The sequence below is a fragment of the Glossina fuscipes genome, unplaced genomic scaffold (genome assembly GCF_014805625.2).
Source record: "Glossina fuscipes isolate IAEA_lab_2018 unplaced genomic scaffold, Yale_Gfus_2 213, whole genome shotgun sequence".
Classification (NCBI taxonomy): Eukaryota; Metazoa; Arthropoda; class Insecta; order Diptera; family Glossinidae; genus Glossina; species Glossina fuscipes.
Genome location: NW_023998556.1, coordinates 1,725,505 through 1,750,331, shown reverse-complemented (window position 1 = coordinate 1,750,331; position 24,827 = coordinate 1,725,505). Strand labels below are relative to the sequence as shown.

The window sequence follows — 24,827 nt, the reverse complement described above, 5'->3', positions numbered from 1 at the left end:
CCTAACAACGCTTATGATATCGCGGGTAATAGTTTACATTTACTCTTTTATTTTTTCGCGTATTTATTTGTTCTGAAGCTTTGTAAGCAATTATGAGTGCTTTGATTAGCTCCTCTAGAATGTACGGTTCGGAAGATTGGGGAAAAATCCGCTCTTTGCTGATTTGTTAACGAATATTTAGTAACAGTTGAGAAGAATATTTATTTTGTGTTAATTGTTAATTGGTATAAAGAATTGTCGTTACTAATACGTATACATACAAGTATACCTTGACGTTTTTCTTAGAAACTCAACGAAGAAGCAGAGGGCGTGAGCACATCAACTGGCGGGACTCTCAATAATGTAAATAGCCCCAATAGCAGCTTATTTTGTGGATTAACACTTTAAGCAATATGTGCATTTTTCTTTCTATTTTCATGAATTATTTGAAAACTTTTTCTTTTCATACGGTATCACTGTATGGTTTGTTAAGCTTTAAAGACTTTAACTTGTTTTTTTTTTTTTGGTTTGTTACGATTCCTATTAAAGACTGCATTAAATCTATCTCATGCCGTAAAGATTTTCAAGCGGGCTTTTATGTTAGAACCAATAACGATCGCAACAATTCATATTCCCGCGTAATAGGCTCAGTTTAATTTTATTCTATTATGTATTTATAATATCGTTAAATTAAAGAAGCACTTGCAAGTCAAGGTCATTTAAGTCCTAATAGGCCACAGACTTGCATTTACGTTCCAGGTAACTGATGATATTTAATTATAGATAACTTGCATACAACATCGTGTACGTATATTAAATTGCCTGGAAAAAAGAAGATTTTATAATAGCTAGCTTGGACTGATGTTTTAAATATCCGCTTCTTCATTTCGATGAAACAAGGATTAAATATCAATAAGTGGGGACAATTTTTGGCATATGAATAAACTACGACATGAAATGAACATATTAAGAAGGACAAATTTAAATGTAAATTTGACAAATTGGAGGAGCTTTCCGAGACGTAGTCTGGGAAAAGGTTGAAAATTATGAGTTTCTATTAAGTACAGTTGTAGAGCTTTTAAATAATTCGCGGCTATTCCTCGCCTTAACTTGTGAGGCTTAATCAAGCATATAGTAGTTACCGAGTTCCTATTTATTACTGTACCTCAACGTTTGGAGAATATGGAGAATCAGATAAAGGAAAAACACATAAAGAAATTTTCTCCTTTACATAATTAGTTGATCTTAAATCAAAAGAAAGAGTAATCTGCATTGTTTGCTATAAGGATGTTTTATTTAATTCATTAACTTATTCCTTCCTTCACATTATCATTTCCTATGATTTCTGATTTTTTCCAAAAGTTTTTCTTTTGCTTTTTATCTCATTATTATTATTATTATTATTATCATTTTTTTGTTTTTTTGATTTTGTCATTTTCGGTTCGTATCTCAAACATCCCCAAACCTTCGCGCCCTTATGCTTTTGCTTATGATTTTTACCAAAATGTGTACGTACGTTTGTTTCTGTATCCTGGTGGTTGTGTTGCAAGTCGGTTCATACGATATCATACAATGCTACATCGTATAAATCAAGGCGTTATCGACAGATGGCCGATAATCAAAATGAAGATGAACAAACTCAGCTATTGGGCGAAGATGGAGCAAAAATCAATCAGTCTGGGCAAAATCTCAAATTAGGGTAAATATCTAAAGTGAAATTTTGAAATTAATAAGTTTGTGCAAGAGATGAAAACATTGCTGAATTGAAAACAGTAATAATTCAACGATCGTTTTCTCTCAAACACATTCACAAATCATTCATTCATCCGTTCAATAATCTTATTGTGGAATAATGTTTTTCGCTGCTTTATTATCCATCCACATATATAATTCTGAAAACAAGATCTTAAATTTCAGATCAAGTCATAGAAAGCAAAAATGCACATATGTCTTATTTATTTATTTTTTTTCTTGTTTTTCCTAGGTATCGCATATATGTTAGAAAAAATACGATTATTATTTTATATGAGAACTTTTTGTAAACTAAACTGATGTGGTGGTCGTAATGGTTTCACAGAATAGACAAATTGTGTGCATGCTTTGATCTGTATCTGTATCTAAGCATGTCTGTGTATGTATAAAAAAAAAAAAAAAAAAAAAAAAAAAAGAGAATCGTCTTTTTCCACTACGGTGCATGAATAACTAATAAAAAAATTAAACATATTATTAATATGTTCAAAAAAAAAAACAAGAGACGAAACAACATTCAAACAACAATTAAAAATTTTTTTTTTTAACTATATACGTTAAATAAATAGCAAGATGATCGTCTTACAACCACAACAGAATCGATGACAATAATTTATGTACCTTTTTTACACTTTTTATCAAATTACGTATTACATTAATTTTAACTGTAATGAGATCCATATTTTGAGTACACTGCGTATGCAGTATTATTGGTATCGTAAGAGAATATTGAAATAATTGAAAAATTATTAATTTGTAAGATTTATTTTATTGTACCTTATGTATCAGGGTTTATTAAAAACATAAATAATGAGATAACGGAAATTTAAATTCTTAAGTATGTTTTAATTTCTTATACTGCTTAATTCAACTAGATTATAATTCTTCTTTAGTTTTTAGATCATTTCCATGAGCACGTAAAAATATATATTTTTACCTTAACATTATATATTAAATAAAAAAATCTTTTAATTCGAAACTGAGAAAACCGTTTTTTCAATATTTTATTCGACTTTCGTTTATCTTAGGATGGAACGTGCAAAGTGTGGCACTCTGTGGCTTTGCGTATAGACATAAAAGGGCGACGTTGAGAAAAAATGAAACATCTATGCGGGTACACTCAGCTTATAAAATAAAAAAAGATATTCGACGACACCCAGAAAAAAACTTGCTCATCGGTATCAAACTCTAAATGTTCTCTTGTGTAATTAAGAAAATATTTGCGTTTGTGTTTCAAGTATGTTTCATATGGAATTTTAATATCGAAAATGGATTAAATCGATCGTCAAAAACACTTACAGTGCAGCATATATGTTGAGAGTGCTTCCATTTTCAAAAACAAAGTTTGTTACTTAAAGACCGCAAGCTATACGACAGACAAACCCATCTGCCATCTATTTAGCTCTGCACAAGAATAGAAAGAAATTAATGTTGAAGAAAGTCGAAATTGAAAGATGGTCTAGAACTCACCCAAAGAAATCGCAAATAACACGCATAACTCGTCAATTTTAGTTAATTGAAACAGGTCAATGCATACTCAACTATGAACTACTTAGCCCATTGCACGGCCTTTGCTATAAACTTCAATTTTACCGGAATTGGATAATACACTCGAAGAAGAACGTCTAGTCCAAAATCTTTAATTTTTCAACGATCTGTTGCCAAATTTTACATGTACGCTTATCTCATGTGCTCATAAAGCTCTACGGTTATAGGCGATAGGCGTGCACTTATTTTGATGCGTATTAGCTCTTTCCCTATTTTAGTTTTTTTTTTCTTTTAGTTTTTATTTGCCTACTTATATATGTTTAACTTATTGTTCATACTGTTCAACTTTTTTTTGTTTAACATATTTATAGGATAGGAAGCTTTACATTATCAGTTCTAGATCAAGTTGTACATGGCATCGTCTGAAACATCAGCATATCAAACAAAAACAACAAACAAATGCATAGAAAAACATGATGCGGTCTTAGATGGATGTTAGTATGGTAGATTGGCTATTTTTCTTTAGCATCACCTATACCTAAAAGAATATAAAAATAATAAATAAATGATAATTACAAACAATATAAAAAAAAATGTTAAAATCGGCCGTAGAAACAAAGGAGTTTTTATCAAAAATGTAATTCAAAATATATATACCTTCTACATGTATTATATATTCTATATATTCCGTACCTTCTGGTAATATTGCAAAAACTGCTTCAGACTCGGGCAAGCAGGGAGAGTCATAAATTTTGCAAATCCTATTGTCGCCGCGTCCTTTGCGCAAATATAAACGAGTTGTTGAAGCATGAGCTATTATGTTACCGCCTATAGGCTTCTTGGCATCAGCCTGATACATACTGCCGCCATCAACCTGAGCTACTACTTGATTGGTGATAACAACAGCTACGCCAAATTCGTCCGCTAATCTGAGAAGTAAGCGCATAAATCTTGCCAAATGCGCCTGACGAGGAGCTAATTCACTTCGTCCAACATAATCTGTCCTGTATAAAGCGGTTGCACTGTCCACAACGATTAAGCCATATCTAAATAGATGTATGTAGTAAGTTGAAATCGAAACACTTCCGAACTTACCGGGATTCGGCCATCATTGCTGCTCCTTGCATAAGTAATTCTGTCTGATGATCAGAATTGTGAGCTCGAGCGCAAGCTATATTTTCTAAAACGTCGTCTTTAATCTTATGGCAGTTGACAGGTGACCGCTAATGTATGACACAATTGAGTTTTACCTGACCGGAATTCACCAAAAATTTCAGTAATTGAACCCGTTTCTATGCCACCACGTAGTAACTTGTCTAATTCTGTTGAACCAGTCGTTAGCATTATGATCTCGGAACGTCTCTGATATACATGGGAAGCAGTATTGAAACACATAGGCACTAAACTTTGCGCGTGTGTTATTAATTTGTCCACTTTGGCATCCGCAAGTCCTTTGATATTTAAAAAATCCTTTCGTGTGCTAAAAGCTACAGATTCCACGGTGTGATAGCCTGCACTTTTAAGTCGTTGTATGTCATTATCAGTAATGCCGTTAGTTTCCAATTTGTTAATTAGTAACGGACCACCCAATTGATCCTTGCAATGCGTAGCCATATATTTTCCTCCGTACTCAAATAATTCTATCAATATTTAATACTTGTCCCGCTCTGTACTATATCGTAAAAAAGATGTTGCCTAATCGCAAAAAAATCCATTAAAATACATTATTGCCTTAGAAAAAAATTGCTTGACTGAACGTACCCTTATCAACATCTGACATAACTTAATGTAGGAATTGCATAAATTTCCATTCTCAATTTTTCCTTCTGTGTTTAAAGGAAGTATTAAAAATATTGATTGAAAAACATTGATGGGTAATTAAAAGTATGAGTGCTTTCCATTACTTGGATGTGCAATTGTAAGCTAATTATCAGAAGCTTAAGTAAGCGGCATATTTTATTTCATTATTTCCAACGACTCCAACAGGAATCTACGAGACGAAAAATCTGCTATCATAACTAGGTGCAATAGATATTCGTAAATTATTCGTAAAGTATTTAGAGATCTCAATTACAACCGTGCAATAATACATTTTATTTTATTTTTTCTCAGACGAAGGAACATATGTGGAAAAGTATGGCGGTGAAGAACATTGAAGAACATTTGCAAGCACCACCTAAATCGCTAAATCGCTACTGTTGGCCCAAACCGAAGATTATATAGAATATTCGTGGCAAAGGAATGGAAAAAACCAAAAGCTCGTAGTATATAAGGATGTTATCTTAGTAATATATAAACTGGGATTATTTGGGAAAAATGAAAATCTCATATTAATCTATTGTTAATTATTTTGAAAAATTGAAAAATTTGATGTTAATTCTTTCCATATTGAACTTGAACTTATACAAGTGCCTTGAAATATAATATATAATCTTTTTTATAATAAATGTATCAAAAATATACTTTTCTGGTTGTACAATAAATTTTTCTGGTCGTACAATAAAATTTTTGGTTGTACAATAAATTTTCTGGTTGTACAATAATTTTTTGGTCGTACAATAAATTTTTTGGTTGTACAATATATTTTCTGGTTGTACAATAAATTTTTTGGTCGTATAATAAACTTTTTCGGTCGTATAATAAATTTTTTGGTCGTATAATAAATTTTTCTGGTCGTATAATAAACTTTTTTGGTTGTACAATAAATTTTTTGGTCGTATAATAAACTTTTTTGGTCGTACAATAAATTGTTTGGTCGTATAATAAACTTTTTTGGTCGTACAATAAATTTTTTGGTCGTATAATAAACTTTTTTGGTCGTACAATAAACTTTTTTGGTTGTACAATAAATTTTTTGGTTGTACAATAAATTTTTTTGGTCGTATAATAAATTTTTTGGTCGTATAATAAATATTTTGGTCGTATAATAAACTTTTTTGGTCGTACAATAAACTTTTTTGGTTGTACAATAGATTTTTTGGTTGTACAATAAATTTTTCTGGTCGTACAATAAATTTTTTGGTTGTACAATAAATTTTTTGGTCGTACAATAAACTCTTTACTTCTCCTCTTAATTGACAAAATTCGAAGTTCGCTCATTTACTTCTCCTCTAAATTGACCTTCTCCTTTTTTTGCCCAAATTCGAAGTTCGCTCATTTAGGTTTATAGGCATGTTTCCCCAGACAAGATAAGGTCTAATTGTGCTTAAATGTATATTTCTTACAGACATATTGTTCCTAGGCTTATTTATGTAATCATAAATGGGTGATTACATACAAGTGATTTCGAGACTTAGGAAATGATAAGCGAAATGTACGTACAAAATATGCTAAGAGCCTTCCTTTTTTTCTACATATATTTGCTCTTTCTATTTCTTTTTGCTTTTTTTTCTTTATATTCCCTTTTTTTGTATATATATGAACCTAGATTGCCATATGTTTGTGCAGAAGAAGGATGATCTTATGATAGCATAGAGGAAGGAGATATGTAAGGGACATTATTCTTTAGTGTGGAGGGACAAACTGGACCGGTTGCTTTTGGGGTCTAAGGGCAGACATTTGTGCGGACGGATTTGATATCAGTAAGGAAGCAAAACCTTTCCTGGGTCAGCCTGCATACCAAAAAAGATTTATTCAAACTCATTTGAAGCCAAAGCTAGAACCTCGAAACTTTACTTAGACAGCAATATGGTTAAAAAAAAATCGGTTTTTTTTAAAACTACGAACCCAAAGTTGTAAACTTTCTATTTTAGAGCTTTAACTGTGGTTTAGAACTTTTCTGTAACAGAATCTGTTGTCAAATTGAAGAATTAGCTAAATGTCACCAAGTTTTCGAAACGAAATTGCCGAAACGAACGAACGAAATATACGAACATAAAATAGAGCGCATGACACGCAAATAGAAAGACTTCTAAAAGTTTGAACGTATGAAGGCCTTCCAAATTGAAGCTTGCAAAGCAGGGATTTTTTGCTTTAAGACGTCTATTACTCGCACGACCACTGCGATGGTAGATGAACTAATGTTGTCAATTTATGGCTTATTGTGCGGTATAGCAAAAGCGCTCTTTGCGTTAAATACGTGTGCTTTCTTATTTTTCCCGACAGCACCTTTGCTTTCAGCACCCAGAAAATTGTAGCCGTCATGTTCAGTCCAAATGTTACGCCAATTCTCACACTTAAACAAAAAATTACCCTTAGGCCTGCAGCTCACTGAACTTCTTTTTTAACCTCATCGTCAGCAGCGATCGAAGCCATTGTAAAGAAAAATCCGTCTGAATGGTTTTGCGACTAAATTCTTCTTTATATAGCTTAAGATATGGACTCTGAAGCTATACTGTACATCACCGCTCTCGATTTGACTTCATATGTTCACATATGTTTATATGCATATTCATTCATTAATTAAATCCGCCATAAACGAGTTATATTGATGATCTACGGCAAGCAATCAATGTAACTAATTATTAGCCATCACAATTTTTATCCATTAACACAGTATCATTCAGAAGTGATACAATTACCCCAACGTTCTTCTGAAATTCCGATATCTTCTTTGTACAACAATATGTCGAAACTTTTCATGTATGTATGTATGTGTGGTCTGTACGACCATGTTTATATTTGGTAGGTGACCGGCAAATGGTTATTTTCAACAGACAAAAGTTGCTATACCACATTCTAGCGCTCAGTATAAATGATATATATTCCTGTTGTATTTAGTTTTGAATATAACCTTGCAAGAAATGATATAAATAACATAAGTTATGTAAAATCAACATTGTTTTTTTCTTAGAAACGATAATTACATGTCACTTGACCGATCGCCATTGTTCATTAGCAATAAGCCAAACGGATTTTTCATAAGTTTTGAACGAAAGCTTCTTAGGATTTAGGCAATATAGAAAAGTTTGCTTTTTAGCCCCCCTTTCGTCTCAGCAAATTCCATATAAAGGACGTTCACATGTGTAGAGATTAAACCGTCGAAAATATCGAATGTGATTATGCTAAGCTGTAAACTTCAACTTGAAAGAAGAACGCTGCTGCTCAGCAGAATTTGAGTAAACCACCGCCAGATAAAGCTTAGGTTAAGCTTAAAAACACGCATTTTTGATATTCACTTCATAATGGAGAAGCAAAACAAATATACTTACTTACATATGGAGTTTTACAACAGGACGTTTATTATGTATTCCATAACTTTCTGTTGCTCTTTTAATAGAACATACTAGCACATAGCGATTTCGTTCGTTTCGTTTCATTGCAATAGAAATTGATAAACTCTCAACATATGATATAAGTGATGTAAGTGACATCATATTGGACCCTTTACGAATTTAGAATTGTGGTGTTGCAGCCTGCTGCGTAGTTAACGTTTTCATCTAAAATTTTTATTTTTTCAGTTGTATGGAATTTGTATTTTCTCACTTGTTTGGAATTTGTATACAAATGATTGAGAACGAATATGCGTGTTTCTCTGAAGTCGTACAATACATGCAAAATTCTTGATAATTGTTTACGCTTATGCTCTAAAACTACTAGGCTCAATATCTAATGTACTTTTATGAATTAGAGCCGATAGCCTATGTTGCTAGTGCTCAATGTCTTTTTCTTTTAATCTACAATTGTAATAATAACAATGATAATAAAATAATTTTTTTATAACAAAAGATTAAATGCGGGCTTCAAGTGTTAGCAAAAAATGATGATTTGCTGATATTTGTATAACATATATATAATATATATAATATACTCGTTTGATGTTTTTGGGCAAAACTTTGAAGAAGTAAACGAGGCATAATCTTGCGATATACCTCCCCTTACAATTTTCATGAGATCAACGTCTGCGAACGTCTGCGAACGTCTGTTTTGCGTTGGTTGGACTCAATACATGCTCACATATTCTCATGTTCTATTCGAACTTCGCCGCGGTTGTATCTCTTAATTCGCCTTCAGCAGTGTTTGTTCTTTTTTTTTTGTTTGTTTTTTTCTTTTTCTTCGCGCAACGGTTTTTAACCGACTAAGTTACTGTACATTATCCCTAATGTGTTTCTACATTCACGGCATTGTTGTTGCTCGCTCGCAACAACCACATTAATTTCTTTGCCAGTTTTTCTTGTATGCTCGTTTGTTCTTGTTCTTCGATCTATTTTCTTTTTTTTTTGATATTTCTACTAGTTTGTTTTTGTCGTCTGATATAGCAATATACCTGTATTTATTTACACATATTTCATGAATTTTCCCTTTGCAAAAGAAGTTTTTTCTTCTCGTGAGAATTGTCCCTGCTCGGACGCCACTTGTGGGGGCTAATTTTGCCCAAAAGCTCGTGCTACGTCAGCTGTTCCAGTTTTTTTGCTCACAAGATATGTCTTTAGTGTTTGATATAACATATTTACACCGATTAAATGGGTTTATCTCAAGTTGAAAAAAATCTATTCCAGGTATTCTCCTTCTAAAGACCTAGCAGCGCCATCATATTTAACCGCACTAACCGAACCAACACGCCCACTCTCTAACTCACCCCGCGATCAATTCTCTCTAACTTACTTTATTCTAACTTAACTAAGCCCGACTTAACCTCGACTTAAGCTAACTATTTTAATTTCTCTTTACTAAACTTCTCTTTACTATAATTCTAACTCTCTTAGTCTAATTTACTCTGCTGCCATCGCTAGCACTAATGGCATAAGCAAAAGCCACCCTTACGCTATGTTCGTTTCGTTTGCTCTGTAAAATGCACATTATAGAAAGAAATGTTAATTAACGGATCTGCCTTATTTTATGGAACACTAGTCTCTTGTAAAGACGAAAGAAACAGCCGACCGACCGACCCACTCCGCGCACATACGCCGACATTACAGCTTTTTTTTTGTACAGTGTGCAACTGACCATTAGAACAAAAAAACTAATTTCCAAATTTTTTTTTTGTTATTCATTTGAGTTAAGTGATGAAGTATATTGTTGTACGTATGCAAATTAAACAGCCACCTCCACAACTAACTTTACCGATACTTGCCTAATAATAATTGGAAACGTTTTTTTTGGTGTTTTCAGAAACAAACATATTATTAGCAATTAGAAAATTTTTAGTAGTTTCAATCAATTTTTTTGTACACGAAAAATATTTTTACCAATTAACAAAAATCACTCGTGAGTTAATTATTCATTGTTGATGGCATTTTTATACACCATCACTGTAACTAAGTTACACAGATTTCCAATAGAAAACAAGAAATGTCCATTTTAACTTATAACTGTCCAAGCAGTCTAATACGTTTTTTATTTATTTTTTTTAAGATCTTATTTAATAATTGCTTCTTTAATGTTAATAACCACTCACAAACTGCCCTAGCATTCCAGTATTTTTTTTTATTCTCAAAAACAAAAACTTGGCGAAATCGTTCAAGTCATTATCTATGCTTTCAGTTTTTGTTCTTTTCTCCTATTCTCCTCTAAACAGCATTCATTTCTCAACAAGCGGTATTAAAAATCTTAGCTACAACAAATTTGTATTTATACCAAGTATTGCAATATAAAAACTCCAATATATGTTAGATCATGATTCAATTTTTTCAATATGCCCCATCAACAGATAATACAAAATCAATAATAGCCAGTCCCTTATGTATATGTGGTGCGCTATGATCTCCCGATCACCTTCTTTTTGTTTCTCCGAATTTTAATTCACCTTTTCGCCGAACCATTCTTCGGAAATTGACTTGGTTTGGTCTTCTTAGCTTCACCATTTTATTTCGCTCTCAAAAAATCTTTTCTTTTTTCAACGCGCATAACTTAAACATATAAAAGATAACGGTCAAACTCCGTATCTGCTTTTCACACAACTACCCACTGTTATTCTTTGGGGACACAGCATTCCTCTCACTTTCCATTACTTCTATATGCACGACGCAGAAAAGCAAAAACTATATTTATATAATTTTGCGAAAAGCGGAGACATATAATACCCTCAAAAAAAAAGCACAAGAATTCAATTGTAATCAACGATGTAAATTCATCAGGAGGGCAATTAGGCGTTTACGTGAACAAATTTGTTGATGATTATCGCCAAATGAGAAGAAATTTGCATTAGTGTTGAGTATAAATTAAGCAAACTTAACACAAACATCTCAGTCAGAGTTGCGTTTGTAGAAAAACAAGTGTGAAAGAAACATATAAACAGCTGTGAGAAAATGAATTGTTAATTCGCAAATTTAAAAAAGTTTAAAACAACAAAGTGTGTTTGAAAGTACACAAACGTCGCAAACGTCAATAAAATTTTTTTTTAAATGTCTAAGCTAAATATAGTTAAACACAAATTCTACATCATTTTCTATTCGTTTCCTTTTGCATGCTTATTATCGCTTACACAAACAAATGGTTTTTTTTCTTGGCTGCTAACGATGGTGCCTGATTAGCCTTTTGGTGATAATCAATTATTTCCTGAAAAAATAGGCAATGATTACGGCGATAATCGTTTGGTTATATTATTAAAATCCATACAAATAACTTTGCGTTCACATTTGAGCTCTTTCTTATATCGCAACAAATCATCTGTAGTTGCCTCGCCAAACAGTCAAGAAGAAGAGAAATTTTCATCAAAATCTATTAACATTCCGTCTGCATACCCCTTATTAAAAGCAGAAACACAAAAATTAACAAATTTTGCGGGAAAAAATATTTGCGTAGATCGAGTGACATAACATCTGGCTAGAAATTCAACCTCGCAAACAGTGTCAAAAATTCCCAAATTTAAAAGATTGATGTAAACATCGGGCGCGGCATTAATTAGAAAAATCAAACAAAACAGTTGCATTGATTGAAGAAGAAAAATGGCCCAACAAGAATCTCAGGTTATGAGTTTACCACTTCCCCCCACACAATACATTAATTTATTCTCAGAGGAAAACGTAAGACGCAACAAAGCCCCGCGCCCTCCACCACCCATACAGGATTCCTACAGTATGTTTGGAATACAATACAATAATGAAGAGATGATACGTTCGTTAGAATCACAAAATATTAAACGCCTGATTCCGATACATTTTGATAGGCGCAAAGAACTGAAGAAACTAAACCATTCATTGTTTGTTAACTTTTTGGACTTAATTGATTTACTTATACAGTATCCAGATAGCCCACGAAGAACAGAAAAGGTTTGCTTCGAAAAATAAGAAATATGTAATGATAATTTAAACGAAAATCCTTTCAGATTGATGACCTGAGTCTACTTTTTGTTCATATGCATCATTTACTTAATGAGTTTCGTCCTCATCAAGCACGTGAAACCTTAAGAGTAATGATGGAAATGCAAAAACGTCAACGCGTTGAAACCATAAAACGTTTTAAAAAGCATTTGGAAAAAGTAGTGGACATTGTCAATACAGCTTTTGCTGCTCTACCGGAGATACGTGAGGAAGATCTCTCCGAGAGTGATATTAAAATGGAGATTGATAATCACGACTCAAGTAGTGGTAACAAAAACGATCCCAGCTATCAATTAGATCGCATTATGTGTAAAGTTATTGACAGCATCGAATAGCATAAAGTAAGCAAATGTATAGTGGAATTAAGCACTTGTTATAGTGGTAAGTTTAAATACATAATGTAAAGTGTTTAGTAGAATTTAAATAAACGTCGGCTACAAATGGAAGAAAAATTACATAAAAATATACATCTAAGTCAGCTTTCTTCATTTGCTTAAACGGTTTAATGAAGTCTTTAAAAAGAAATTATTTAAAGCATCTTAATATCACTCGTAGCTAGATTAAGAAAATGTTCTCGAAAATCGAAAAATTGAATGAAATAATAATTTAAAAAAAATAATAAAAGTGAAACAATTCGTTTTTGTTCAGATAAGTGGATTAGACCTGTTGACTATGCTGTAATAGACAATCAAAAGAACATTTCACTTATTGTCTACGTTACGTTTCATAAATTCGAACGCATTACAAGCTGCAAATAAAGAAAAATGCGAGCAAATCTTGAAAAACGAGAGGAGAGATCAAAATAATTAAGCTAATGACGCCGTGTGTGAAATAAGTAAGCGAAGTTGTCGAAAGAAGGAAAATGAGGAAAAAAGTTTAGAAACTAAAAATGCAGAAGGGAAAGAACTTAAAGAGAATGCAACTCACGCGGAGCAAAAAGGACTTGACCACAGATCAGAGAAAGGAAGAAACCGAGAAAGTAAATGAAGGCTTTAAGGGTATTTTAAGAAGATTTTAATATTTATCATAGATCTGAACTCGATATTTATATTTACCAAATGTTAAATTGGTACATTCACCGGAATTCAAATTTATTTTCAAATGTTGTAGATTTAATAAAGATACCAACTTAATCTTTATGTTAAACAAAGATTCGCATTTAATTTGATACATTTAACAAAAAGCTATTCAAACTACCATATGTGATTAATTTTGTATACTTTTTGTTTTTGTTAATAAACCGTTGCCGTTTATTGAAAGCAACTCTGTTCTCAACACATGGTACTTATAAAGGAAATTATCTAGCTATTGGTTTTTGAGACTAACTCAGTAATGTGGTGAGATGTTTTTATTTGTTGATCTTTGCGCTTTATAAATGATGGGGAAAATATTTGATGATGTATCAAAGGATTAGTTATACAGATCAATCTTATTAAGTGGTAGAGGAGTAATGGTGGTCAGTTATGCACTTTTGAAATAACATGGCTATTATTGTAAAAGACGACAAAAGAAATGAATACAAGCAGAACTTCATGAAGCAGTTGCCTCCCGACGTTGTTAAAGAAGTAACCGGCATTTTTCGCAATAAAACCATAACTCAATTACATAAATTGCGTGCAAAAATAGGAGACAAAATCAATATGCATGGATATTAAGAAAATATATTATACTAACTGAAAGCTCATATGGCCCAAGCACGGTTAAGAGATTATTATCAAAGTAAATGAAGAGAAAAGTTGGATTTACTCAAAATATCTAATTCTAGAGAGGATTATCATTCACCGCAAAGACCCAATGAACAGCGTGACAAAGAGAAACATGTAGAAGTAAAAGTTGATATATCTGAGGATATTCATCAAAGAAATTCCTTTAGGTTATATGATTAGGGACAATATAGCCCGAACTACTTCACGGACTATGCTATCAAATATAGAAATACATATCATGGACACAGTGGTACCCTGGATTAGTGAATACGTATATTGCATACGCTTATTGTGTGCATTTAGTCCGCCAAATGGATATAATCGTCATAAGGCTCTGCAGACCAACCCAAGTGGATGGATATTCTGATAGGCCATGTAACGCACTACAAAAAGTTTAAATAAGGTAAAATTTTCTCCTTTACTGTTTCTTGTTAAGGAAATTTTTTACCTATTTTACTACATATTACGAAACCTATTTTTACATTTAATAAAGTTTTTAAATGAAAATATCAATATCAGATTTAGTATAAACATTGGAAGATTTTGCACGGAGATGCGTATTGAAAATTTTCTAACAAAATTTTTTAGATATTAACTCTACAATAAAAAAATTCAAAGTTCAAATACATTGCAACAAGTGGTACACAAAAAACAAAAAGAAAATACTGGAATTAGCAAAAACCAAAACATTGTGTTAAGTATTTAATTATAACGTTTACTGGGTAACACTAAGTGTTTCTTTTTTGAACGTTGTTCCATATTGTTCCCCTTTTCGTTTTTTTTTTCGGTGGTTATGAAGACCCATTTTCGGACGATACGCACGGTGATGATCAGAAAGAAGGAAGTGACCAAAAGGAAAAAGTGATATGGAGTTGCCGGCTTGCGGATATGTGCCCAATTGATAATTGTTGTGTGTTCACCGTTTGAGCATTCACAGAAGCATTAAAAAGTTCGATAATAAATCTTTCCACTTCCTATAATAAAACACGTTGGAAGTAAGGCATTTCACGACGTAGATACTGTGAATAAAATATAATTAACATTATCAATGAAAACGAGGATGAAGAAAATTTAGGGAATCTACGTCAAGAATTATTGGAAGAAATTCAAGAAAATACTTTATATTCTCAGGAATAGTTGCAAATGCGCTTGGAAGCCAAACGTCGCATCCCACAATCTGTTCAAGTCTTGACGTCCTTGGGGCATGCTTCGCTTAAAATTTTTGAACCTTTATTTGTTCCTTGGTTGGAGGTTTACGCGACTTCTACTAGGACCTGCATATTTTTTTCTTATAATTAATTGATCACTTTTTAAAAAATTTTTCTTTTTTTCCCCATTTACTCGCAAAATATTCGTATATGTTGGTTGGTGTGGAATGATGTCAATTATATTCGACTTTATTTGAAACTGATATTCGTACTGTGAGGACCTCCTCGTTTTGGCCTCAGGGGTTCTCCATCTCTGGTGGGGGAGAGAGAGTGCTAGAATAGGGTAGCTTAGGATAGAGAGTAAGAATAGAATAAGAATACGTTAAGACTAGGGTAGAGTAGAATATGTTAGGATAATTTAAAGTTAGTCATTGTTTGGGAGTTATGATCAGGGAATCATTGTTCGACGGTCGTGGTTTAGTGTTATAGTTTGCGAGTCATAGTAGTCGGAATAGAATTTATATTAAAAGAGTGAACAATGAAGGTCCCTGTAAAAAATAAATGTTCTTGTGTTCTCCTGGGCCGCTGAGCTGCCCCAGGCACGCAGAATGGGCCGGAAAGTTCTTCACAGTACCTCTATGCCTATAGTGGGTGGTATTTTTATAACGTACTTTCTATTGCTTATTGCAGCATCCATTTTGGTTTATCATGGTGTTAAATATAATCTCGAGTGTAAAGAAGGAGCTCGAACGGAGCTACAATGAATTATTTTCCATACATTATACAGCTGTTTTTACTTTCGAATTCAACTGCCACACATTATTTTCTATATATTCTACAAGTGCTTCTCTCATTAATTTGAGAATTTCTCTTCAGATGTTTGTTAAGCTACATGAAACATGGTAAAGTATTGGCGGCAGTTATCTCCGGCTGAACGCATCATTGAGCCTACCAACATTGTTGATGTTAAACCAGATAATCCGATCATGCCAGAAGAAATATTTGGACCGATTTTACCCATTTTAAATGTAGAAAGTGCCTACGAAGTTATCAAATTTATCAATGGCAGGTACGTTGGAAGCACTTTATTAAAAATTTCGTACTAAATTAAGTAAATATAATACATAATAAATAATTTATAAATATAAAACACTGAGCTTTATAAATCCACAATTGCTTCTTAATCTATTAAGTAAATATAATTTTTTCTTACGAGAGAAATATTCAATACTATTTGAAATTCTTTATAGTTGCGACTACGCATTTGCTATGACTCTATAAATGGGCTGTAATCTGCAACGGAAATAAAAAAGTTTCATATATTTTTCAAAACGACTTTTTACAACTATTGAAGTCCATGAAGTTCAAATAAAGAAGAAAGAGGCATGTCTTATTTTGTCATCATAATATTTTTCCCTTTAGCTAAATTCCACATTCCGCACACGGGGGGGCTTGTCAATAACTTAAAGCTTAATTTGACTAAGACGGAGGCGATCACGATATCAAGATTTGGATCATTTTCGTTCAATATTCTGCAATGCTGTAATGGATAATCTGGTACTAGTTTTACTTACAGATCTATTTTATATACATGGCACGATTCGTGTAACATTGGTGACTGGCAATCATTAGTTTCGAAAAATGTGTCCTCTGAAACAGCCCTTTCTCCAGCCGTTGCAGATGCCGCCTGACATTTTTCAGAACGGCTCGCACTTTTTCTTCGGACACAGGACGGTGCAGCTCCTCACTTAATTTTGTGGCTAGTTTCAGGTACTGGTCCTTAATCGACCCCCGTCTGTGAAAATTAGTAATAATACTTCCAAACCTAAATAAATTACATAAAATTTTAATAATCTTAGTAGTAATTATTATATTAGTAGGATATTTAATAATTATAAATAAAGTATTTATTTTTGTTAAAATAGCTGTTATAAAAATAAAACAACGATCTATTTTTTTTTAAATTTTTTTATATAATAATTTTACATTATTTATATGATGGATTTAAATTTGAAATTAATAATAACTTATACACTAAATGTTACCCGCTTTCTTTTCAGATGTTTTTAAATGTTTTTATTTGAATTATTTTTTTTTTTTGAGTTTAATTTTTTTTAAACACTGTGAACTGTTTTGTAGAGCTTTTATCAACGTCTACAGAACTGTTTTGTAAAGCTTTAAACGGAACTAAACAACCTGCAATGGGCTAACTCTTTGCATTATTTTCAGTTGTAAACAAATACAGACGCTCAGTCTCAGATGTGATCAAAATCAGACGCTAACTGTCAGATATGGCCAAATTATTTTTGAATTACTCTCATATATGACCAAATTCATAGTCGTACCTTTAAAGCAAACGTATAATTTATAATTGTATGCAAAAGAAATGGAAACTAACGGTGGAAATCGACACCTTGATCTATCGCTTTGGTAACTTCAAAAAAATCCATTTAATAATTCACATTTATTTTTATTATTATTCTTATTATTATTCGCGCACTCATTATTATTATGGTATTGTATAGCAAGAAAGTGTACATAAGGAATAGCGTTTATGTGTAATGTAGGTAGTAACTGTAGGTAGTATTTTCAATAGTATGTACCTTCTTCATGTTCTTAAAAAACCATTATCCCAGCAACTGAATACATCAATAAATTCATAAAAAAAGGACTATGTTTTTTGCGTATATTATCGCCCATATACTATCTTCACCAAATCGATTCCCAATACCCCACAAAAAAACCACTGCGAAAGTTAAAGACTACTTTTTATTTACAACGTTGAAAAACACCGCTAAATTTTCGACTTTTTTTTTCAAAAAGAATATCATGTGTTTGAACGTCGAATTGGGCAACTTGAGAGAGTAATTAAATGAGCGAACTTCGAATTTGGTAACTTTAGAGAGTAATTAAACGGGCGATCACTTGTTGTAATGTATTTGAACTTCGAATTTGGTAACTAGAGAGAGTAATTAAATGAACGAACATTGTTGCAGTGATAACATTAACATTAATGTCTTTGGGTATTTATTGGCCTGGCAGCTATTGATTTGGTATATCAAGTTTTTCACATATTATTGAATTTTCAATAAAAAGAACGTTGAAATAATTTTCTGTAATGGATGAAGGACTTAGGAAACCAATCATATAAATTATTTCGTATCAAAAATTTACTAAAACTTTTAATATGAACTATTTGGTAAAATATATTAACCTGATGTCTATTAATTTGGTGTCGCATTTTTCACATTTTCTTGACCTACTTCTGTACGCAAGCCGCCATTCCAAAAAAAGAATTTAAATTAAACTTGATTGATGTGATTCACAGGGCAGACCGTTGAACAGCAATCATAGTTAAATAAGAAAAATATTAAATATTATTTTATTTATTTATTTATTTATTTATTTATTTATTCCACTTATACAAGAAACTCAACTAAAACAAAATGGCAGTCGAGTTCAATTGACTCTTAAGTAAATCTTAAAATTATTTAATAATAAAACTTAGTATAAGTACAATAAAACAAATAAGGAGGAAAAAAAAAAGCATGTACACAATTAGCATAGAGCCACGCCCACAACCGATACAGGACCAAATTGCAAGTGAACCCCTAAGCCATCGCAAACATGCATAAGCTTGGCAACCGATAATTGTTAACAACAAATTAATTTTCGACTCATAATGACAAAATCTAAGGTTAAATCAGTTTAAGTACGACATAGGTAAATCGCGCTTGTTGAGCAATATTGCTTTAATAGACTTTAAAGAGTCCGTTAATGAGAATAGATGATAGACATCATTTAGGTTCTTGCAAACAACTCTGAGCGGGTTAAACAGTTCAAAGTTATATTTGCATTGACTAAGCTTTATCAACATAAAGTACCCAGAGAAGCGGTTAGGGACATTAAAGCAAATCTCACGAAGTAATGCGGGCGAATCAATTGCACCATTTATTAATTTGATTAGGAAGGAAACCCCAAGAACAAATCTACGTTTCTCGAGTGACGGTAAGGATAACAGAAGCAACCTATTTTCATAGGGTGGAAGAGGGGAAATCGGGTCCCAACCCAACTTCATAAGTGCAAACAGCAAGAATTGCTTTTGTATAGATTCAATTGAACCAACGTAGCATCTATATGAAGGAGACCACACAACAGAGGCATACTCAAGAATAGGTCTAACCAAACACGTGTAAAGCCTTTTAGTAATATAAGGATCATCAAGCTCTTTGGACCACCTCTTTATAAAACCAAGAGCGGACCTAGCTTTGCTTAACGAGGACTCAATATGCAAATTGAAACGTAACCTATAATCGAATAGAATGCCTAAATCAATGAACGAATCGACGTCTTCCAACCTGTGCGAATCAATGAAGTATTGGGTACTAAACGACTTCCTTCTTAAGAAAGAAAGCTTCTTACATTTATTTAGATTTAGCTTCAGAAGATTGAGGGAGCACCATGCAACCAAATTGTTCAAATCACTTTGAAGATGATGTGATTGCGATTCTACGGAAATAGAAGTAAACAGTTTCACATCATCAGCATACATTAAAATCTTACTGAATTTAATCACGGAGGGCAAATCATTGATGTAAAGATTAAATAAAATAGGTCCCAAGTGGCTACCTTGAGGTACGCCAGACGTCACGGGAAATTCATCCGAGGTAATGAGGTTAAACAAAACCCTGAATGATCTACCATACAGATAAGAGCTTAACCATTCAACTAAGAAGAGAGGAAAGCCAGAGGTCTGGATTTTAAATCTAAGAAGTCTATGATTAACCATGTCAAACGCTTTGCTAAAGTCAGTGTAAATGACATCAGTGCGAGAACCACTAGAAAAAGCCTTGAAAACATGAGAAGTAAACTCCAACAGATTGGTCACCGTAGATCTTCCCTTTCGAAAACCATGCTGGAAAGGAGAAATATACAATTTCATGGAAAAGGCTATATGCTGAGCCACAATTCGCTCGAACAGTTTAGGTAAGACACTCAACTTGGCGATGCCTCTGTAGTTCTCAACAAGTTGCCTACTACCACTTTTGTGAATAGGAATAAGGAAAGAAGTCTTCCAACACAAAGGGAAAACACCTAAATTCAAAGACTTATTAAAAATCTTTGAGATAACATCACAAAGCTCGCCAGCACAAGATATAAGTACACATGAGGGGATGCCATCGGGTCCAGGCGAACAATTATATTTCAGAGAGTTCAATCCTTCAAAAACGTCATTTTCCGATATAACAAGGTTAGGAATTGAAACCGAATTAGAAATCGAATATGGATAATTTTCCGATAAATCAAAATTGGCAGTTGAAAAGTTCTGTCGGAAGTATTCCGCAAAGATATTTGAGGATTCAAAATCATCCGAGGACTCGGAGCCATTAAAAGACACAAACGACGGGTTTATGGAGATTTTTCTTTTGGAATTAACGAACTTAAAAAAGTATTTATAGAATACTTTAATATTTATAAAAGTAATTATAAATATTAAAGTTCAACTATTTGAGTATCTCAACGTTTTGTAGAAAGTCGCTTACAAACATAGAATATGTTTGACAATCAGTGAAACACATTTCGATGCCTTTTACTTCAAATGGCCTGAAAAGTTTCTTTTTAACATTAATAGTGCTCTGGGGAAGGCTTGGAAACTACGACAAATTAGAATCAATAGAAGCGTGGAAGAGGCACTAAATATTCCGGAATTAAACGAAAATAGTTTTTTCGTAACATCTAACATGTTTTATTTTTATTTGCAAAACATCTCATATTAAACGTTTTCTTTGGACGATACGAATGAAGTCTTTAAAGTTCTTACGTTTCTGGAGACACGGAACGTAGGCGAAATTATCAGTTAACGATAGTGCCTTTACCCTATAGCTCTACACTGAAGTTGACGGTATTTAAAAATATATATTTTCTTGATGGGCGAAAAGCATTTACTATTATTTTCATTGTCAAATTTTTTACATTAAATTAAATTTTTGTTGTTGCAAAATTATTTCAAAAATTTTTGACATATTTTAATTAAGGTCGACAAGGAGAATTCTAAAAAATAGGTGTATAAAAATAAAGCGTGCCAGTTGCAAAGTGTGTATAAAAATAAAGCACGCAAGTTGCAAAGTAAAGCGTGCCATTTGCAAAGTGTGCCAGTTGCCCGTATACGGGAAATGGTAGCTAAAGGAAGATACTACAAGAACATTAAACGAAAATTTTTGCATTTTTTGCATTAAGAAAAGAGAAAAAAACGCTGTCAACGTCGAGTATTTCACAAAAACCTATAGCTATCAGATGACTAGAAGGCTTAAATAAATCTAGGCTTATCCTATTATTTTATTCTGTTTTGTCTGCAATTGATGTACAGTAGCCAGTAGCCAGCTTACATATTGAATCAATAAAACCAAATCGTTTCTGGACTTTTCAAAGAGAGAGAGATCCTATGTTCCTTATATTATGATAATAAACGTTTATATATTGGAAAATTAAACTACAATCTGGACAGATGTCACATTGACCTAAGGGAATCGATACAGCGAAACTTTTTACTTTTTGCACTACGTGACTTGTGGGGAATTCTCGTTGCGAACTTCCGGTTTATTAAAATAAATTACCACCCATTGATTTATCTACGCTACAAAAAAGACATGAGATGTTGAAAGAAATTTTTATCATAAATCTGATTAAAGTTGTAACGTCTTCTACGTTTCTACTTTGAAAAATCTCAGCTATCTTTATATAATGAGTATGAATTAATTTTTATTAATAAAACACATATGTTGATAAGCAGTACTTGTACCCCGATTTTTTTTTTTTAAATCGATTACGTTATTTTCATTCTTTTTATTTGATCTTTAAAGAAATGATTATAAGATGTTTCAGCATTGTTGGGATATTTCTATTTATATGAAACGACTTCTAATTCTCCTAATTGTTTGCAAGCACTTGCTTTTCATCTACTCCCGTTTTCGAGATACCGATGACATACAAAGGAATATGTGAATATGCCGGTGAACTATTAGCAGGACAGCAAGCTCAAAAGCGAATGCAAGAAAATGATACAAGACAAAGAATGAATTATGTTTTAAGCCTTTGTGAGTCCATATCGAATGGTGGCGGAACAACGAATAAAGTTTTATTAACCACGGCCGATCCGAGTCGAGTTATAGTTATCTAACTATGAGAGCGGTGGGTTATTGTTTTCACGATGGTTACACTTATTTATTTGTTACGGCTTTACAGGAAACAAATAAATTTTGTGCCGAACACCGTAGGGCTAAGTTATTATAGAGGCTTTATTGTTATTGCTACAATTCCTCATACTTATAAATATATTGTACCGGTCTTCTTCTTGATATTTATAAATATATTGTACCGGTCTTCTTCTTGATGCTTATAATTATATTGTACCGCTTTTTTTCTTGATGCTTATAAACATATTGTACCGGTCTTCTTCTTGATACTTTTTATTGTGTCCACTATAGCTGCAAAAATACAGTTACAACAAACAATTCGAGACAAAAGAAAGGAAACGAAAATTGATGGTAAAGAAGGAAGATAACTGGACTAGCGGGAAAGGAAATAAACCCGAATGGACGCGTTCGTCCCGAAAAGGAGATGCTAATGTAAAGCTTTACATGCTCTTTGAACTTTTCTTCTAAAATAAATTGCCGGTGTCACGAAATTATGGCATTTTGCACCATTCTGTTGAAATCACATTTCGGCTAAGTCGAAATTTTCACGTTCGAGAATTGGCATATTCAACCCACAAATCACACCAATAATTTAATTATTGTACACGCACAGGAATTTTGCTACAAAAATAATAGCTTTGACGGACGACTTAGTCAGTGTCAGGCTTGCATATAGGTTAATGGATGTGTCGGTGGATCTTATATTATTTATATTTTTGATACATTTATATAAAAAAGATTATATATTATATTTCAAGCAAAGCACTTGTATGAATATATATGGAAAGAGAATATTCTTTTTATTTTTGAAAATAGGGTTGGATCCGTTGCTGATAAACTGCTATAATCTATTTTGACTACAGGTTTGTTGCAAAAATCTTTCAATATTTTGCTAATTCAGATTGAAATCTACCAGCACAAACCATCTAAAGTGTTGAGAAGTTGTTATGGAAATAGTTTTTCCGTACAAGTAATGAACCAGTATATCTATGTAAAAAGATAGCGAGAGAGAGAGAGAGAGAGAGAGAAAGAAAGAAAGATAAAGTCTACAATTTATAAAAAACGGTATTTTCTTAGGATATGTAAGTACACAGTATTTTCTTAGGACATAAGTAGTGAGCTTGTAGGAAACGATTCCTAATCAATAGACAGTCAGGCATTATCAGTTTGAAACCAGAAGAAAAAATAGTGAAGAAAACCTTGCAGTTAGAGGATACATACGAAAACTTAAGTAATAAAAATAAATAAAGTAAACAATTTTAGCCAGAAATTGTAGGTAGAAGTCAAGGTTAGGCATTCCAAAAGCAGAATAGCAAAGTTTGTCTGTAGTATATGGCGGGCAAAACATATGAATATATAAAATACAAATATTGCCATATAATATTAACAGTAACAGCAACATTAGTCAAAACTGTCTATTATCTTGTGTTCTTTATTGAATTGGGTATTTGAGACCAGCTCTAACTGTTCTGCGCAGATGAGAAAGAATAGAAAAGGAATAGAAAAAGCGAGCTTGAATTTGATCTTGTTTGATTACAATGGTGACTCTGAATTTGGAAACATCTGAGAGTAATTAAGTGAGCGAGCTTGAATTTGTTTACAATTGAGAAAGAATAAAACAACAACTGGTGTCTCAAAAATTCAAATAGTAACCATATGTTAATATATAAATACAGAGATGTTAAACTATGCAATGCAGTCCAATAAACACGCCATTACAGCTATGTTAAACACGACGGTCACTCCACAAAAGCAAGTATGTTAAAAACGGCACAAAGCTACTTCACTAAATAAACATTTAGTAAAAACGCAGTCAAACCTCAAAAACGATATTTGTTAAAGAACTTTTTTTCATTTCAACTTATATATAATATAACACGGATAAATTTATTCTTCGGTCCATCATTCTGTTCGAATAACTGTTTAGTAAATCTCATACAACGACAGAAATGTCCAGGAAAGTAAATTTTACTTTGAAAAATAAAATTTTATTCCCAGCAAAGCCAAAAGAAAAAACAAGAAATGTTTATAAATTACAAAAAAACAAAATAGAAAAAAGAATGTAAAAAAATAAGGAAAAGAGAGTCTTTCTCATATAAAAAATATATGCTGCTTAGTAAGTTCTCTTCATTTTCTCTTTTTGTATTACAAAATGCGTGAATATATTTACCTCGAATGTACCGTAAATTTAAATAAATGTTTAAAACTTGCTGAGAACCTGAAAAGAGGAGGACGTGCTCTGCGTTACAAGTGTAGGCGGAAGCCCTTGAGGCTCTTGAGGCTCTACAGGCTGTACCATATCTCTTTCGAATAAATGATAGTTTATATCGGCTTCCTGGCACGTCAGGTAATGAAGTAGAATTC

At 32.5% G+C, this 24,827-nt stretch overlaps 2 protein-coding genes across 2 annotated transcripts; one reads left to right on the top strand and one right to left on the bottom strand.

Annotated features, from left to right (window-relative positions):
- Window positions 1-3,494: 3,494 nt before the first annotated feature.
- Window positions 3,495-5,064, bottom strand: LOC119642081 (DNA repair protein RAD51 homolog 1-like). The gene is given in 5 exon segments (XM_038041049.1): window positions 3,495-3,754; window positions 3,910-4,262; window positions 4,312-4,419; window positions 4,421-4,911; window positions 4,978-5,064. Coding segments are annotated over 4 exon segments (897 nt in total). The 5' UTR covers window positions 4,831-4,911; window positions 4,978-5,064; the 3' UTR covers window positions 3,495-3,728.
- Window positions 5,065-11,440: 6,376 nt separating this feature from the next.
- LOC119642089 (mediator of RNA polymerase II transcription subunit 7) lies at window positions 11,441-13,319 on the top strand. The gene is made up of 2 exons (XM_038041066.1): window positions 11,441-12,365; window positions 12,422-13,319. Exons 1-2 carry the CDS (start codon window positions 12,042-12,044, stop codon window positions 12,749-12,751), a joined length of 654 nt encoding a protein of 217 aa, XP_037896994.1. The 5' UTR covers window positions 11,441-12,041; the 3' UTR covers window positions 12,752-13,319.
- Window positions 13,320-24,827: the final 11,508 nt, after the last annotated feature.

Coding starts and splice junctions, on each gene's coding strand:
- LOC119642089 (XM_038041066.1), top strand. CDS start 12,042: ATGGCCCAACAAGAATCTCAGGTTATGAGTTTACCACTTCCCCCCACA. Junction 12,366..12,421: donor GCCCACGAAGAACAGAAAAG/GTTTGCTTCGAA, acceptor AAATCCTTTCAG/ATTGATGACCTGAGTCTACT.